The sequence below is a fragment of the Vespula pensylvanica genome, chromosome 5 (genome assembly GCF_014466175.1).
Source record: "Vespula pensylvanica isolate Volc-1 chromosome 5, ASM1446617v1, whole genome shotgun sequence".
NCBI lineage: Eukaryota > Metazoa > Arthropoda > Insecta > Hymenoptera > Vespidae > Vespula > Vespula pensylvanica.
Genome location: NC_057689.1, coordinates 8,848,022 through 8,867,547, shown reverse-complemented (window position 1 = coordinate 8,867,547; position 19,526 = coordinate 8,848,022). Strand labels below are relative to the sequence as shown.

The 19,526-nt window shown below is 34.1% G+C and overlaps 3 protein-coding genes and 1 non-coding gene across 5 annotated transcripts; 2 read left to right on the top strand and 2 right to left on the bottom strand.

The window, feature by feature from the left end:
- Positions 1-6,095: 6,095 nt before the first annotated feature.
- On the bottom strand, positions 6,096-8,972 carry LOC122629612 (innexin inx2-like). The gene has a single exon (XM_043813207.1). The coding sequence runs from the start codon at positions 7,903-7,905 to the stop codon at positions 6,829-6,831; it is 1,077 nt and encodes a 358-aa protein (XP_043669142.1). The 5' UTR covers positions 7,906-8,972; the 3' UTR covers positions 6,096-6,828.
- A 1,306-nt stretch (positions 8,973-10,278) lies between these two features.
- Positions 10,279-10,351, top strand: Trnar-acg. Its single transcript has one exon. It is a non-coding gene; the product is annotated as a tRNA-Arg (tRNA).
- A 2,099-nt stretch (positions 10,352-12,450) lies between these two features.
- Positions 12,451-14,548, top strand: LOC122629308 (kynurenine formamidase). The gene is made up of 9 exons (XM_043812601.1): positions 12,451-12,771; positions 12,912-12,967; positions 13,121-13,208; positions 13,278-13,379; positions 13,445-13,579; positions 13,678-13,756; positions 13,878-14,069; positions 14,133-14,268; positions 14,365-14,548. Exons 2-9 carry the CDS (start codon positions 12,959-12,961, stop codon positions 14,497-14,499), a joined length of 876 nt encoding a protein of 291 aa, XP_043668536.1. The 5' UTR covers positions 12,451-12,771; positions 12,912-12,958; the 3' UTR covers positions 14,500-14,548.
- Positions 14,549-14,635: 87 nt separating this feature from the next.
- LOC122629307 (protein PFC0760c-like) lies at positions 14,636-18,184 on the bottom strand. 2 transcript variants are annotated; one of them, XM_043812598.1, is made up of 4 exons: positions 17,782-18,178; positions 16,411-17,563; positions 15,465-16,181; positions 14,636-15,361 (listed from the first exon to the last, which is right to left on the bottom strand). In XM_043812598.1, the coding sequence occupies exons 1-4, from the start codon at positions 17,827-17,829 to the stop codon at positions 14,766-14,768; spliced, it is 2,514 nt and encodes an 837-aa protein (XP_043668533.1). In that variant the 5' UTR covers positions 17,830-18,178; the 3' UTR covers positions 14,636-14,765. The 2 variants fall into 2 exon arrangements, with proteins under 2 accessions (XP_043668533.1, XP_043668535.1); XM_043812600.1 differs by having other exon boundaries at positions 15,218-15,378; positions 17,782-18,184.
- Positions 18,185-19,526: the final 1,342 nt, after the last annotated feature.

The window sequence follows — 19,526 nt, the reverse complement described above, 5'->3', positions numbered from 1 at the left end:
AATGTACGTACTAATTCGCGAGTACTTGCTCCTAACTCGAAGATCGTATTCGATGAAATATGAAAATTTATGATAAAAAATGCAAATCGAATCGAATCTTATATAATTAACATCGGTAATACGAACTCTTAATTAGAATAATCAGTAACGAACGTATTCCTTTGCGGTTCGAACGTATGTATGTAGGTAGATAAATAATCGTATATACGACATGAAAAATTTCGTTGGAGGAATCGAGAAGAAGAGGAGCCTGTTGGTGAGTCCTGTAAAGCAGAGAAGAACCAGAGAGAAGCGAAGAAGGCCATGAAGCTACGCGTGCAGCTACGAAGGTGGAGGGACTTTGACCGGCCGTTGCCCTCGCGCCAGGCCAGGCCAAGCCAACAGAACGAACGAGTATTCCAAAGAAGACCCTGTCCTCTCCCTTCTTCGTTCCTTTACGTGCACGCCGAGCTTTGTCGTCGTCCTCTTCGTTGTCGTCGTCATCTTCGATACTTGGGTACCTACGCTCGTTTGCTCTCACAATCTCTTTCTTCTTTCTTTCTTTCTCCTTTACGAATCTTCGTCTACCGTCTCGTATGTACATACATATATACATACATTCATGTAGCACGTACGAACAAAGCTGGACTCGGTGAAAGGTAGAAAACGCTAACTCCTTAAGCTCATATTTTACCGTGTTTTTAGTCAAAACGTGATCAAATAAAATCTCCCTTTCGGTCTAACTTGTCTCTTAGTTTTTTGTTTGACGAGTAAAAAGGATATTTTTATTAAAAAAAAAGAGAGAGAGAGAGAGAGAGAGAGAAAAAGAAAAAAGAAAGAAAGCGTATTCGTCATAGGCACACATCCATTTTCTAGAATATCTCCCTAAGGCAGGATATACTCGAAGAAGAAGAAGTTTTAAATACCGGTAGCACGGGTTCCATGTCTAGTTAAAGAATAGAAAAAGACGTCGAATCAAGTTCCTTCGAAGTAACGTCGGCAGCCTCGACCCTGTCGTTTCGCTCTTCGTGATCAGAATGTAATTATCTTTGGATCACTAGATTCTCAACATCCCACTCACATTTCAAGTTCGTAAAAGTAGAAGCTTTGCATGAAGTCAGAAAAATAACGATTGCGTTAATATTGATCGTGGATCGTTATACGATACCTTTCATCATACGGTTAATCGTTAACCTAATCGGACTACGACCTCGATCCGATTTCTCAGTTATGACTATAATTCTTTAACATCCGTCGTAGAAACATAGATATAGATCTCATTTTACGTTTAAGCGTATAATCGCATTTAATCTGTAGAAAGTAGAAACGAAGGTAGACAAATAATAATAATAATAATAATAATAATAATAATAATAATAATAATAATAATAATAATAATAATAATAATAATCATAATCATAATCATAATCATATTGATTTGTAAGAGCACGTAACGTCGTTAACTTCTTAATACGATCGAAGTTAACATCGAGTAATAGACATTAATTTTACTATAGCGGCAATGCAATAATTTTCCTCTTAGCAGCAGCACCCTAATCCATCGATGCTACGGGGGGACTTGAAATTGTTCGGCCCTCAAATGTTGCCTGGACGTAAGTGAGAGTGAGAGTGAGAGAGAGAGAAGGGGAGAAGAGATCGCAGTTTCGCTCCTGATCGTTAATCGCAAACCGGAGCACACGCACGTATAAAGGCTTCCCCCATGTTGCACATGCACCTACGTGATCAACGCCGATGCACGTAATGAATCTCAGCAATGTGTAGGTAGGAATCGTGCAGGGTCACTCGTTTATACTCTTTAGAATTCAGCCAAAGGTCGTTCCTGCGTTTAAGCCTCTCTCTCTCTCTCTCTCTCTCTCTCTCTCTCTCTCTCTCTCTCTCTTCCCCCTCTTTCTCTCCCTGTCTAACCGGAGATCGATAATACATCGAGATAAACGCGACGTCGTCCGACATTCCCTCGTCCTTTTGTGTTTTTTTTTTTTCTCTTTTCTTTACCACCGTTCGACCTTTTTAAGCAACGAACTCGTATAACCAGTCTTTCGACTCGAGCATTTTATCGTGGTATCCGTATATAAACGATGAAGCGTTATTTCGAAAATTATTTCGGTGAAAATTCGTCGAGAGTGCGGTCGTCACAAATTAGAATAAATTGCGTCATTATTTCTTGCTAGTAAAAAGTGAGAAATTAAGAAAATAAGCAAAATCGAATTGGTTAGTACTTACTTTGAGATCATTTTCGTCACATATATCAATTGATAATTCACGTTTCATTTATTTACGTCTTTACTTGTATATCATCAACTTAGAAGAATACAATGAAATAACGAATTTTGAAACTTATTGTTATTATCGAATATTTTGCAAGGAAGAGTAATAAAAGTAGAATTCAAATAAAACAGAACACATCTCTAGCGTCGGATCGTTGGACACGTGGATGTTCATTTTTTTTTTTATTTTCTTAATCAGCACATTGCGCTCGCTATGATTGTATATACGATACTCTCGACATAGAAAATTTAACAAAGATTCAGGCTATTTTATTTCGCTGATGTTTATTTCTTTAATTTTACAAAGAACATTCGTAATAAAGTATATAACATAACTTGACGTATTGAACGATGAAATTACTGTTTTCTCGGACCACCGGTTGTTCTCGGGGCTACCACGATCAAAAACGAAAAGAAAAGAAATATAAGGAAGAGGAAATGGGAATGCAATTTCTGTTTATTAAAATCGGCACGGTGATCCCCCGATCTCGGACTTTGCGTACTTGACGTTAAAAGATAGCAAGAGAAATAAAAGGAAAAGGACAAAAAAGAAATAAAATAAAAGAGAAAAAAAGGACATAGGTCCTCCCTTTGATTACTTACACATCTAAATACATATTCTATTATCGCAGAAATTACGTTCTCTCTCTCTCCCTCTCTCACTTTTTTCTTGTTTTTTGTTCTAACGTCTCACTTATTTGCTACAATGTATGTACCTATTACCATAATCATTATATATCATCAAATGTTACGTCGATGAACAGGAATAGAACAAAAGATGCAAAAAAGGAAAGAACGATGACTATGATGATGATGATGATGATGATGATGATCATAGTGATGATGATAATTATAATGGTGATATGTTAACGTTGAGAAAAGATAGACGATGTTCCTTTTCAATAATCTTCATCGTTGTTTATCCATGTCCTCTAAAGCAATCGTCACCTATTTATCTAATAGAAAAAATAAAAATTCATATGCTTTTATATATATATATATATATATATATATATATGTATACATATATATATATATATATATTTATATCTCGTCTATTATCGTTTCTAAACAAGTGGCACGAGCAAAGGCACAAATACATACGAGCGATTATCGTATTGCTTTCCTCCTTTCCGTATACGAAATCAACAATTGCGAACAATGACGACGATTATGGTTGGCAATTTCGCATTTCTTTTGTTTTTCTTTCTCTCTTTTTAACCGGTACAATGTGTGTGTGTGTATATATATATATATATATATATATATATATATGTTTTTTTTATCGTTCTTTCCTACTTACGTATCTCTTTCTTACCAATGCAAATAAATGATAATAAGAAAGAACGTGTATATATACACGTTGGCACTTTACGAAACGAACGTGTCATAAATGTCGTAAGCGCAATTCGAAGAAGGAAGAATGAATGGCTTGGTCTCTTTCAGGATTTTTACGTTTCGTATTATTACTATTATTACTACTACTACTACTACTATTACTATTACTATTATTATTATTATTTTTATTATCATTATTATCATTATTATTACTATCATTATTGTTGTTGTTGTTGTTGTTATTATTATGATTATCAACAGTATTATGCAAAACTATCGCACCATATTTTTGAAAAATATCAGTGCCGACATATGCGTTTAGACTTCGTAGCTCCATGTATATAATCTAAAAAAGAAAAAAAAGGAAAAAAAAACGAAAAAGAAAAATAAGAAAAAGAAACAAAACAAGACATACGAAAAACATGAAAATCATTATTATGGAGTGTTTTCGATAGTTCTCGACAGTCTTAAAAGGCGCATGGATTAGAAGCGCAAAATTGACAATAGGCCTTTTTTCTCGCAGTATCTTAATTCTTTTATCATTCTATCAATCCGTAGTCGTCTTTGCCGTAAAAATGAGCGACGCTCGTTCGAGAAAGTTGTGAAAGTAAACGCGTGGGTTCAAGGGTTACCAGGTCGTCCTTGAAAATTAATCGAAAGAACCTATCGCACCTTCCTTCCTCGTACTCTAATATATTTTTTCGAATATTTCAAATAATCTTCATAACGCATTCCATCATACATCATCACAAATCGTATATAGTATGTATATTATTTATCAAACTTCACATCCTTCTTTAACTCTTATCGATCATTCTATTTCCTCGGTCGATCGTCGTTACATCGTTTGTCATAAGATCTATAACAATATGGTTATCAAAAATATTCTATTTTGTTTTTCCAAAATATTACGCTCTAACTTGGTCAAACTCGTATAATTAATTGCACGATATATGTATGCATGTATATGTATGTATGTATGTATGTATGTATATGTATGTATGCATGTATATGTATGTATGTAGTATATATGTAATACGTTAATATCTTCTTAATAATTAACCGCTTTTATTTGTTTATTTATTTATCCGGTAACCCCCTAAGCACGCCGGGACGGTATTATGTCGTCGTGTAGATAGTACAAAACATACAAGATACAAATAGGTGTATATGTGTGTTATACAAATATTCGACTGTCGTGTAAATACGCAATAGGCGTTCATTCTATACATACGCAAATGTATATTAGAAAAAGAAGAACGTTTCGTCTTGTTTTGGCCCCTCGGTTACACGTGGCAGACGTGATGAACAATCGCTTACGTTCATAGATAAACGTACATATTATGTCTTTTTGTGCGTGGAATGCAAGATTGCTTTTCAGCGAAGACGGATATAAAATATTAGATGTATAATCAGTATCATAGTATCTACATATTCTCTTTTTTTGCTCTTTTTTCATTTCTCTTTCTCTCCTTCGCGCACATCTTCATTTTTCTTTCTTTCTCACTTACCACACACACACACACATACGCGCGCGCGCGCTCACTCTCTCTCTCTCTCTCTCTCACTATATATTCATATTTATATATATATATATATAATATATATTTATCTTTCCCGTATAGATAAAGGACGACCTACAATATACAATACAATATGATCCTATGCTTACTATATAAAAAAATAATTGATAGGAAAAAAGAACAACGCTTTTCTGGAAAGACGGCGTGGGAAACAAAGGTTTCTCTAAAAGGAGCCCGAGGCAAAAGGCGTAACGCGAAAAAGGAAACGCTTCATCAAGTAAAGATCATATTAACTGATGAAGATTTCATTATTTCTTTTCTCTTGCTTTTACCAAACGAGTATCGTCGAGAAACTTTATATGTTTTCCTGAAACATAATATAAAGATTTTCTCGTATATATCCGTGCGATTAAAAGGAAGAAAAATTAAAAGAAACGAATGGAATGTTGAACGACGAGAATAACATCCACGACGTCATGAGAAAAATATCTTTTTCGCGTTTCCTTCCGAGTTGTCCCATCGTTGCGATACGGCAGTGCAGTATTGTAGTCTCAAGGAGAAGCAAAAAAAAAAAAGAGAGAAAGTAGAAAAGGAAAAAAAAAGGATCTGTAGGAATGACACGATGGTTGGGATGGAACAACTTGACCACGGTACGGTCCATGAAAAGATAAAAGAAAGGAAACGAAAAGGAAAGAAAGGTCGAAAGGAGGAGGGAAAACAAAGGGGAAAAAAAAAGAACGACCGCCGTCCCTCCATTTTATCACACGATCGGAGACCGGCGAAGGTCTACGAGTTCCAGAAATACTTAAAATATATCTACGATGACGTATACGAAATCGTTCTTTCGGTCGCTACTCGAACCTTCACATTTTCGTTTCTCCATATGGTTCTGTTCGAAAGTTCTATGGTTCTGTTCGAAAGTTTACGAACAAAAGGCAAGAAGGAAAGATCTTTCCTTTGTTTTTTTTTGTTTTTTTTTTATTTATTTATTTATTTATATATGCCTGGCAAATGTGAAAAACGAGAAGCGATCGAAGAAACTAATCGCTGATCTAACGTACATACTTATTTCTTTCTTTTTAATTCTATATCCATTAGAAACTTTTCTTTTTCTTTCATCGTGTCGCCTGAATCTACCTGTAGAATTTGACATAGGCGATCGATGCGAAGGATAGGTCAGATATCGTCGAATGGCAATCGCGAGAGTCCGTTTCTCAAAGAATAAGAATAAGAGGAAGAAGGGATTACGATAGATCATAATCAAACGGTGAAGGAGGATACGCGAGGAAAAAAGCAAGATTACAAAAATAATCAGCGCTACGCGTTCGATTAACAGTTTTTTAAAGCGCTATCGAGAAGCATGTGTCATTATATAGATATGGCTCGATCCTTTCGCGAGAAAATCGTCGAAACAATCGTCACGATGATTTGAAAAAAAAAAAAAAAAAAAAAAAAAATCACGAGAGGATCGAGCGAGAAAAGGACTCTCGCGATCGGTGGACTTCCATGAAGATCTCCATGATACGTCTTCGACTCTCTCTCTCTTTTTCTTTTTCTTTCTCTTCGTCGAAGATGAAAAGGACGACGTTAATGGATATTTTCGTATTGTTCTCGGGGTCCCAATTTGCTACGTAAGATCGATTCTTACGATCTCAGGCAAAAGGAAGACATAACCCCGACGATGATGTCCTACGACAAACTGACTACACGTGCTCTTTACCCTGTAGCTTCAAAGCCAAGTCGGATACGAGCTGCTTGTAGATCAACGGATCGATGTTCTTACCCAGTTGATAAAGGACGAACCAGTCGCCTATTTGACAATTCTTAGCGATCGTTTCGATGTCGTGCTTGTCTGATATGCGAGAACGAGTACGTAGTAACATCAGACGTAGCCTCGGTCCTGCAACGACGGCTGCGCGATAGGCCAAGCTAAGACCGCTTAGAATCGACAGGATAATGAACCAGAACCAGAGGAACACGTAGATCTTCTCGTTGACGATGTTCAACGGTAGGACGCATAGACCGTCGAACTTTTGTACGGTACCGGACGCACCATATTTGTGGAAGGTACACTTGGTGACCTTCGGGAACACGCGGGACATAGGATCGTCCCGATCTTCCGGCTCTAGTTCCGTGAACTTGACGACGTCCGCCCCGTACGTCGAGAATTCCCCGTCCAGGAAGAAGTCCATAAAATATATCTGTCCGACCACGTTGATGAAGTTGAGGACTTCGCAGAAGAAGAATCGGAACGCGTAGAAGTTCTGGGAGTGCAAATTCAAGGCGAAATAATCAACGAGTAATTTTCGTCTCTCGCATTTTGTTTCCTCGTTTGCAACGGGACAGTTTAGGTCGAGCATGAGCATCTTTATTCTGCCGCCTTCCCAAGTTTTCCAAAGATAACGTGGCACGTAGAAGAGTATCGCCTGGAAGAAGAGGGTGAAACATACCCACTGATAATACTTGTGGTATTTGATATCGTCGACGCCCTCGACGTGACTTCGTACACCAGGTTGTACGACGTCCATGCCAACGACGCCGCCACGGTTCGGGATCGTAAAGGTCGAGTAGATCCAGCAATAAGTGTCCATCACGTGGGGCGGTATTTCATCGACGATGCAATCGATCGGATCGCCGATATACTGCCTCGAGGTTACAAGCAAGGAGAACGCGATCAGTACGATCACGGTGGCTTTGTAGTGCAATCGGAAGACATTGTTGTCGATGCACACACTGTCTAGCTTGAGTAGACCTTTCACCGAGCCAAAAACGTCGAACATGGCTGCTGCTGCTGCTGTTGCTGCTTTCTTCGTCGATCGTCGATATCTCTCAAATAATTCTCTCCCTCTTCTCTACTTCTTCAGCGATCGCCGTCGATCGATTCGCTCCGGCGCACGTTCCTCCTCTTCGTCACGATCGACGATCGCAATAATTGAAGAATTTCGTCGAATAACGCGACGTGACGCCGCGTCTACAGTCTACAGCCGTTCTCGTCGTGTTTGCCTCAAGAGTCGCGTGACATCGGTTTCTTTCTTTTTTATTATTCTCTTCCGCGCGCGCGCCTTGCTTCTCCTTTTCACGCTCCTTACTTCGAAAGCGGTGCAACGACCACCGTGCGCGTGTGCGCGTTGGCTCTTTTTATAAGCGAAAACGTGAACGAGCACGTGCTTGATTATCGAAGGAAGCGCGCGTCCTGTTGCTTCGAGAATCACTACGCGCGCGACTGTACGACGACGCTGTACTACGACCGTCCTCTAACACACCGAGCGTCACCGAGCAGCTCTCTCGTAATGGCCGCGTTCAGAAACGCCGTACGACATGAGGACACACCGCGCGCGTTCTACCGGCGTTGCTCCCTTTTGCTTTTCTCTTTCTCCTTCCTGCGCGCCCTTTCTCTATTTCTCTCGCGCTCGTTCTCCTCTCCGTCTCTCTCTCCCTTCCTCTCACTTCTTCCTCGGCTCGTCTGCTGGTTTTTCTTTCTCTTTCTCCCTCTCTCACGCTCGTTCACGCATATACTACGCTTTCCCTCCCTCTTCCACGCTAGGACCAACTCGTCGACTGCAGGCCGGTGTCGGGAGCCGAGAACTGTTCGTTGCTTCTGCTCGCAAGGGGAGATTCCGTCCCCCCCACTTTTATGACGCGACGATACCGTCTCCCCCCTACGGAACGCGTCACTACTACGAATGCCGTCCCGCGATCTCCCTCTGTCCTTTTCCAATGCGCACGCGTACTTAACCAATTTCTCCGTCCGTTCGTCTCTCTTTCTTGCCTATTCTGACAGTCTTTCTCTCTCCCTTCCTCTCCCCCAGTCCCTCTCTTACCTATCTCTCTTCTTAGCCTTTTAACGCTCGAGCCATGGGGGCACGCACTACGCGGAGTTCGGACAATTTCGGACGAAATCGAATGAGATCGTGACTCAGTTCTTCCCACCATTGCTCCGCCGTGTTCCGAAGCATGCGCTGTAGTACGCGGCAACAGCGGCTGCAGTGGCGCTGTTACCATGGTAACCAACGGCCGAGCGCATGGCGGATACTTGTCGGATCGGAGAAAAGTTCTAGAAATCTATCTATCCAACGAAGCTACGTTTATTCGAAAGAGTATCAATTTACCAAATTATTATCGACCTTCGATATATCTGTCGATAACGTTAAATAGAATCGTTAAGAAGCTTTGGCGAGTATAAGAAAAAAATAACTTAAATAGCACGAACTCTGATTTGATTTCATTTCATTTGTTTACTTTGCGATGACTACAAAAGTTCATTCATCGAGCATCTAATAGTTTTTGTAATATGATGCGCAAATGTAAATAATTTAGATCTCATTCGGAGCGTAGACGTCGGATAATCGAGAAAATCGTTCGTACAATTTGTATGCCAACAAAGATGTTCCCGGAAATGAAATAACGCGCGGGAGTGGTATTTAATGCTTGAGGTAAAATGTGAATAAACATCTACGTGGGAGTGTCGATGTTTCTCACGGTCTTTCGATCCTTTCGATAAATCTCGTCAATCGATATAGTACAAAGATCTTTTATAAAGTATACTTCACGCTTGCAATGGAGTTTCATATTATTAAACATTAATATTTAAATATGAAATCTTTCTATTTATCTAATTGACAAGTTAACGTCTCATTAAAAAAGTTGCATCGACAATAAAACTGAAGATCAAGTCTATTGTTAGAAACAAATGTGGCTGTTATCCATTCTAGCGAAATTATTATAGCATATGATGTAATTAATACTTCGCGGATCGTCACGAGTACCAAGAATTTAAGAATAGAACTTCTTCACTGACAAGAGGTTAGGATCGGATAACAAGAGATATGAGAGCACGACGCGATTACGGTCGAATGAAGTTTTACTCTAATTTTAAGGTTGAAATAATCGTGGAGGAATTGAAAGCATTTAGAGCTTTATATTATTTATTCTTAGATCGTTTTATTTTAACAATAAATAGAATTTGAAAAAACGTTACTTTAGAGATCGAGTAACAATGGATTTTTTTTTGAAAACACAACTTGTTTGCTATCATCAATTTATGATTTAATTGGTTTTAAAACAATTCATTGGTCTACTGATATGTGTAATAAAAATGAAAATATTTCTTATAGAAATATTTGAAATGTATTAAACGATAAAAACCCAAGGTCGGTCCTGTGGCGCAACGGATAACGCGTCTGACTACGGATCAGAAGATTCCAGGTTCGAATCCTGGCAGGATCGTTGGTTTTTTTTTTTTGATATGTTGTTTAATAATAATGTTGAACAGTGTTACTTATATTTGTAAATATAACGAGTTTTGTTTTCATAAATTTATATTTATAAGAAGTTTATATTTGTGAGTTCGATTTTACTTTTGTTATTTTTATTAATATGTATACAGTCTATGCGATATCGTCTAAAATTTAAATATAACACGACAACCAACAAAAATTCTTCTTAGTTTAGATATTTCTTATTTAAATATTTGAAGTAAAAACATCGTAGGAGAACGTGAAAAGAAATTAATCGAAATCAATTCAACGGTCCAAGTAACATAAGAAACGGAAACACACATTGCTTTAATCAGTATGTATGAATACTATCTTCCTGTCTATTGTATATTATGCTTATTGTTTCATCGATTTAAAACAGTCGTCTAGCTATCGCTGCAAAATATATTTCTTATCGTAAATCATGAAAGAGTTGGTCGATTTTAGTTTTTGTTCGTGCCACGTGCGTGCCTAAGGCAGAACAATCCGAAAGAGAACCGCTGATGCCAGTCAGCGCTTACTCACGTTTCTCACGGTCGAAGTATTCGAAATACATACAAGCCTGCATACCTTTAAGCCCGTGCTTTCTCGATCCTTGGATCCTTTCTACGTTAAAATGAATGAGATAGTCACGACGTTGCTTAAACGTCGAGCAAGAAAGCCTTTCGGCTCTTTCACAATGTTGCAAAAAAGTACGCTATTTTACAGATTAAGAAAAAAAAAAAAATCGAATTAGTACTTTCACTGGCATGGTTAAAGCACCTATCGACCGATCATCTTTTGTTCCGAATAAGAAACACGTGATAAGATATAAAAGGATCTACTTAATGTCATGGAAACTAATTGGAAGCAAGCGTAGTCGGATGGGTCAAATAAATTAACCCACCGCGGTTGCTTCTTTTAAATGTAAAAAAGGGTTAGTTGTAAAACGCATGTAAAACGAGAAGGGCTATCAAGGAGAATGCCGAGGACGTTCACGAAGCGCACAGATTCTTCTCTCATTTCTTTTCTCTTGCAAGATGCACCAAATTTCAACATTCGTCTGCAGTTTCGTATAGTTTCTCGAGATACGTAAGCGTATATTTATGTATATCGGTATATATTTCGATTTTACGAGAAAACGTACATGTATCTGCGTATAGGTTAGAGATTATATATTTCAACGATTCATATATAGAGGCAATTCCGATCAAACGAAACGCCAATTAATCGGTCGCAACGAAATTTTTACGCTTATACAAGATGATTTAAAAATTGTCATATAATTAATAAATGCAAGGTCGACGATCCGCCCTCGAGCTCGTTATTATACGTATTCGACCCCCGTATTCTCAGTATGACTTCTGGGAAGGCATTCCTTCGAATTGCCAAAGAATTTTTCAACAGGAGTGGTTTCTCTTACCTGCGGTCTGCGGACAGCCATCGACAAGGCACGATACTCGATACGTCAGGTACTTATACATACACATACACATGTAGATATATGCTTATATACGTATGTGTAGGTACCAAGTACCTGCGACTCCTCGAAGTCACGTTGAAAGGTCGGAGGGGGAAAAAGAGAAAGAGAGAGAGAAAGGAGAGAAAGGGAGGGGCCGGTTTTTCTGGTTTTGGTGTGCCTCAACCTTGCAAGCTTTGCTTGCTCTTCTCGTGAGGTTTACGTACAGGAAGATGTCTGCGTTTTAAAGCGACGCTTTTGACCACTTATTGTTACGAAAAAAATCTTACCGATGTAAATCGAATCATCTCTGTTCCCTTTATCTTCTTTCTCGACAGATACGTAACTTTATTTTTCGATCAAAAATGATTCTAGATTTCAAGGGACGATTCTATTTTTCACGTCTATGATCTTTCCGAAATTTTAATTTTTAATTTTCTTTTCTTTCGTAACTCAAAAATGATTTATCCCATATCCGGTTCAACGTTTAATCATTGGTAAAAAATTTAAATTACTTTTAAATTACCGTTATCTCCCTCTGTCTCTCTCGTGATAGCCACTACATGCAATTCACCTTCGACCTTGGGCTATTAAACGAAAAGAGTATCTTATTAACTTTTGATAATTTTTATTTTTGACTCTCAATGACACAGTACCGATTTTATATACATTAAATGTATAATATTTAATTACCCTATTATACTGTTATATATAGTAACAGATATTGGACATATGCGTATATAAAATTTACCGTAGCGTTAAAAATATTGATGCTCTCATTAAGATAAAAAGTTTACAGTAAGTTAATCATCTTTTTGAAGAGCGTAAAATTTCGATTCTATCAAATTCATTCGACTTACATATTTATATGGTGCATTACATTCCTCCGCCGATAGTTTTTCTTCATCATGTACATATTGTACAACGAACATAGAGTCGCCATCTACCTATAGGTATTTAATTTTCAGTTCTAACTATATTTTTTTTTACATTTCAATCTTATGTATATTCAATAGTGTTACGTGTATGCATTTAAATATAAAACGCAGTAAATTGTTTTAAATAATTTCTCAATTACTATGTGTTTCCCTAGTTGCTAACTTATGCCATAATAGCTCGGTGTTAACTGGACGAAGGAAAATGTCGACCGTAAGTAACGTTTCATACAATGAATTATTAATATGAGTTGAAAGATGCATCGTAATTATTTTTTACAAAATATTCAGATAATTCGAATAATTGGATCATATATTTTCTCAATATTTGGATACATTTTAACAGGATTTATTTGTTTCCTATTAGGAAGAAAAACTTTACACACCAAGTGAATGGAGTAAGAGATATAGATCGGAAGAGTTAATGTCTCGGTTCCTTATTTTTGCAGTGAACGGTACGACTACGTGTATTTATGTATTTAAATTCTAATTAAAAAAACAAATCCTTTTTAATTATATTACAGTAACGAAAAAGGCACGTAACGCTACGAAGTGTCTATTGGACATACCATATGGTCCAACAGAGCGCTCGAAATATGATATTTATGGAATCGATTTGCCTAATGGTACCAATACGTAACTATAAAAATTTTCTTATATAGAAATTTTCTTGTGTCTTTCTTCTTTTTAGATGCACCGATATTTATATTTATTCACGGTGGCTACTGGCAAGAATTAAGTAAAGATTTCGCAGGATTTGCAGTGCCAGTTCTCGTCGCCAATAAAATTAAAGTTATACCGATCGGTTATGATCTGTGTCCTAATGGTAAAATCTATTTTTAAATCTGTATTATATATTATAATAATAACTTCGATCGTACTTAATAAAAACAAGAATGCAAAAATTAACTCATTTTTTTTCAGTTAAAATACAGGATATAATTTGCCAAATAAAAGTTGCGATTGAGACAATTTTAAGTTCTGCCGTAGATTCTGGATGTCGGTATGAATATTTATAATATTACAATTACTTATTACGTTAATTCTTATGAAAATTTCATACATGAAATTTATCTTAATTGAATTCACATCGCGCGATATTATTAAACATTAATATATTATAGATGCGTTTGGATCTGTGGTCATAGTGCCGGCGCACATTTGGCAGCTGCATTGTTACACGATACAAAATGGATCGAATGTATGACAGAGCGAGGATATTTTCCATTAATAAAAGGTTTGTTACTCGCTGGTGGAATTTATAATTTAGGACCTCTTACCAATACCTCGTACAATGAAGCTTTGAAACTCTCGCAGTAAGTATCGTATCATTTTTCGTTTTTCATATCTTCACATTATATCTTTTAACGATCTTTCAGAGATGATATCAGAGAATTAAGTTTTTCTATTCTCGATGCTAAAGAAAATAACCCTATAAAAAATTTAAAAGTAATCGCGACTGTAGGAGAGTGTGATTCTCCTGTATTCATTAACGAAACGCGAGAATATGCTCAAGTAAGCCTTTCAATACACAAAAATTAATAGAATTCATATATAATGAGATAAGTAGTAAATTTATCAAGTTTAAAATAATGTTTTTTTGTTTTTCAGAAAATTATGTCTTTTGTGGATAACGTAGAGTATATTTTATTACGCGATAACATTGATCATTTTGATATCGTAGAAAATTTATTAGATGCTGAATTTGTTTTAACGCGATTAATATTGAAATATATGAACGTATAGAAATACGAATATTTAAAGTAAATAATTAAAAAAAAAAAGCAAACATATGTATTTTAATACTATCTTTATAATCATTTAACAATTAAATTAATTTAATTGTAATTAATTTTTTATGTATTATTCATTATATGAATTCTTGATTTCTACATATAAATATAATTATTTTAATGTTTAAATATACATATAAAATACTTAATGTTAATGTACACACATGTCGTTATAATGATCGAAATATATATATTTTCGTTCATTAGTTTCGTTCGCAGTCATTTTGGCTTATTTATTGAACTTCCTATAATAGACATTCCTAATGAATTGTTGTTATGTACTTGTTCTGCTGGTACAAGAAGGTGCACGATAGTCTTATTCTGTTTTGTTTCGTTATTATTTTCATTATTATTTGTATTTTGTTGATCAGAAGAATGTGGTAAGTGTATAATAGTATTAACGGAACTTACATCAACTACTTGTTGTACCACAGATAAAGATTTTACATTTGATGATTTATTTGAACTAATATCTCTTGGATTAACTTTTAAGTAATTATTTGTAATATTCTTAACATTGATAATACTTTTATTTGCCAAATTTGCAGGTATCAGCACAGTTTTATATTTACTCTTCGAAGGAAGTATTGCTGCCTGAATTTTAAAATTAGGTACCTCTACTTTTGTTATAGCTACATCATTTGTGAGATCAATCACTTCTTTTGTTGCTCCATTTCCCGCATTTTGAAATTTTTGCTTGTTGTCTTCCCAAGTTGTAGGATGTTTTGCAAATGAACGTACTCGTAGTAGAGGTTTATTACCTCCTGTTATTTCATCGCTGTCATTATCCAAGAGCATAATTTCATCTGATTCATCTAATTTAACGCAAACACTTCAATGATAAGACAAATGGAAATTTATTTTATATAGAATTATATTAATTCTTTTTAAGTAATATATGAAATAATTCAACCTTACCTTTAGTATCATTGTTATTTAATGTCGATGATTGTTGAATAACCGATACATCTGATTGTATTGCTGAATCTGACTCATTCGCCTTTTCAAAAAGCGCAGAGTCAAGCTTTAAGTGTTTTATATCACATCTTACTTCTTTTATATTTGTTATTAATACATCCTTGCTATCTTTATCCTCGCATGTATTTGTTAGATCATTTTCTAAACTCATCTCATTTTCCAAGATATGATGTTCGTTCTTCTTTATATTTTGTTCACTGCTATCGATAACTACTTCATCTTTGTCACCTTTATCTTTGTCATCTTTATCTTCACTTTCTACAATATCATTTTCATCTTCACCTTCTACAATATCGTTTTCATCTTCTCCTTCTATAATATCATTTTCATCTTCATCATCTTCATTATCCTCTTCACTATGTTCATCCTCATCTTTAGACTCTATATTCTGATCTTCATTGTCATCATTTTCTATATTTGCCTTATTTTTTAATGAAGAATTATTCATTTCTTCTTGTTTTCTCACATAGTCTTGAAATACTTGAGTTAACTTTTGTTCTCCGATCTCTCGATTTGTACGTAATTTTTGTGCAAGATCTCGATCTATTAAGGCTGGATCTTCTTGTTTATTTTCCAAACATAGGGAAAACGTATCCCAGTAATCGTTGCGTCTAGCACGTTGTAAATGTTCTCCCAAATTTGTAAATGCCTTTTTAGCTATAACAGTTATTAGTTTATTATAAAGTTATTTTTTATTACACTTTTAACCCTTTCACTACGGGCGATTAAAAAAAAATCACTCTAAATTTAAAAAACTCTCTAAAGCACAAGAAGCAAATTTGAGATTTAAAATATAGGTTTATTGCATAGAATCCCATAAAGCAATGGTGTTTTGACATTCAGTTCAACCATAACGAAAGGGTTAAATTAGTTGGAAAAAACTTACCGATCTGAGATTGTTTTTTTTTATCTAATCCTAAATTATTTTTCTCATTACAATCTGAAACACATTTCAAGATGTCTGTGTAATCTGGAAATATTAAATCGTCTGTAAATCTACCATTTCTTTTTAGTTTGTTTCTTTTAGTGATCTTTGCATTTATGAAATTTGTGATTGCTTGATCCACAATAACAATTTGAGTTGGATTTAAATGCTTGGGTCTCAAATATGGACGACCTGCATCTGCATTATCACCTGTTATACGACAATATTCATTGTAAAGGTTTACCATTCTTTCCTTATATTTTTCAAGCTTAATGTAATTACTGTTATCTTCATCGTCAAAATCTACTTCAGCCTCTTCTAACATTTTTATTCTTTTCTCACATATATTCATTACTTTCACTATTTTCTTAAGTCTTTTCTCTATATGAGGATCCATAGTGTTATCTTCGTAATCTTCTTCATCTATATCCATCATTTCCGTATTATTAAAAATACTTGGAGATGAAGATGCTTTTGAACTTGATATATCACTAGAAACATTACTTTTATTTGTTTTACTTTGAACAGTTTTTAAAGCTCCTTTAGCTCTAGCTTTCATTTCAGTCTTAACATCCATAATATGATGATATATCATATTATCAGAAGACAATATAGCATTACGTTTTCTGTTCAAAAAATTCTGAAAAACTTCCGATTTTGCATATATAGGATTCATTAACTCGTATCGTCTTTTAAGTTTATTAACAATAATTTCCATTGCCGGTTCTCGTTTCTTTTGTAAACATAAACTGATAAACATAGGAAATATATCTGGTTCTATAACGGATATATTTTTCTTTTCTTTAATAATCAACTTAGGTTTAACAATACCACTATTTACAGGTGTAGATGTACACGTTTGTGATTTAATATCATTTTGTTTGTCACTATCCTCTGCTAACTGACCATTCACTTCTTGACTTAATTTTGTCTTCATTTTTTTATCTATACCATTATTCTTTATGTTCGACGTATCATCGACTTCTGATATTTTGCGTTTTTGCTTAGCTATATCTTTTTTTTCATTGTTATACAATAACTCTCTACTTATATTTACAGAATTAAATTCATTAACTTTTTCATCACAAGACAGAGACTTCTGTTTATCGTTGACCTATAAGAATATATAAACAGATTTTAAAAGACATTAAAATACTAATAAATGATAATGGATGTATCAACGATGATTCAAATATGCTAACTTAAAATTGATTAAATAACATATATTATAATTTCGACAAGAAATATTTTATTAATTTATTAACTAAAATAACTGATATATTAAATGTATATAAAAGAAAGATTAAAAAACATTATGCAAAATTATTAAACCTTTTCATCATCATCAGATGAAATACAGATAACTTCGTTTTTCTCCATTACTATAACCTTGATTATGTCTTGAATTTTTTCGTTATTGAAATTGACGATAGATTAGTCAAATGAATGAATGTTCATAATTAACACATAACTTTAACCACATCGATACACTTCTTTCACTTGGTAGTAATTTTAAACTTTTATCAAAATAAAAACTTATTTTTTTTTAACACTGCTTAATTACAAAACACTACATATTATTGAAATCTTTTTCATACAATAACGCTTTTTTTTCATTCTTTCGGACGATTTCTTCAAATAATCGCTTGAATTCAAAACGGAATGTAATGCATTCATCATACAGAGTCCAGTAATAGTTGAGAACACGCAATAGATAAGCATTCATTGTTACCACAATAATAAATAAATTCAAACTATAATGAAAAGAGAGAGGAAATGAGATTTTTAATATATTGAGTAATAAAAATAAAGAAAACAATAAATACATTACATATAATACTCTTCAGAACATTTTCAAAATATATTTTATATCACTCAAAAAATGTATAATTTATTTTTAGTAAAATTATATTGGAAGGAATAACATTGGAAAAATATGAAAACAAACCTTTAAGTTTTTTCAAGATGTTTCTATAGGATGCATCATTGAAAGTCGTTACACACTCTCGAATTTTCCATTAACAAAGCTATATTATTGGTATATTATAATTAATAAATAATAACTGAATATGGATAATAGACGAATTTTATTAATTATAAATATTTCTTCCTGTGCCAATTATAATTACTTCCTGTAATTGCACATTAGAGAAACTTTATACTTTCTCTTTTATTACAATTTATTAAAAATGTTTATGTAGATTTAATCAATGTTTTCCATTATTAAAAGAAAAATTAATTACAAATTTATTGAAAGTAATAAATAAATTGATAAAATAATATAAATTTATCGATCTTAAAAGCTATATTTAATAAAGATTTATTCCCTGCAGATACGTTTTACAAAAGATACAAATAATTTAAGCAATACATCTCCGATACTAAGTTATTCAGAAGATGTAAAATATCTTCAATATTTAGAAAAATTAGATGTCTAATGAATTAAATAAAATTTTCGCAACAAATTTTATTTGTACATAATGTATATATAAAGAATTGTTATTTTGAATAACAATAAACGTAATCATATTAAGATTACATAATGATGCAGGATAGGATAATATTGAGTAACAAAAGAATTTTATTATACAAATGAAAAAATTCATGGTTACTTACGATCTACTTTCTTTTTGGCTGTATGGCATACAAAAAACGAAAATACTGCAGAAAACAATTTGTATTCAAATAATAAAAGTATACACTCTAATTTTATGATTTTTAAATAGGTAATATATCGCATTTAGATGTTTCTATTATTTGTATATAACCCTATAAAAATAATTGTTTTCATAGATGCTACAGAAATGCATCACAAAAAATTATGATAACAAATCTTTGAATTCACTTGTAGAAAATATTATAATTTCTACAGATGAAACTATTGATTCATTATAACATTTGAATACAATGCAATCATGATTAATCTTCTATATGACCATTAAATATTAGCTATCAAGTCATTTATAAGTCACCTGCAAAGAGTAAATTATAGTATGTAATGTTACTGTTTGTTTTCATATACTAAATAAACACAAAAATGATGACGAATAAAATAAAGGTAATGATAACAAAACAAT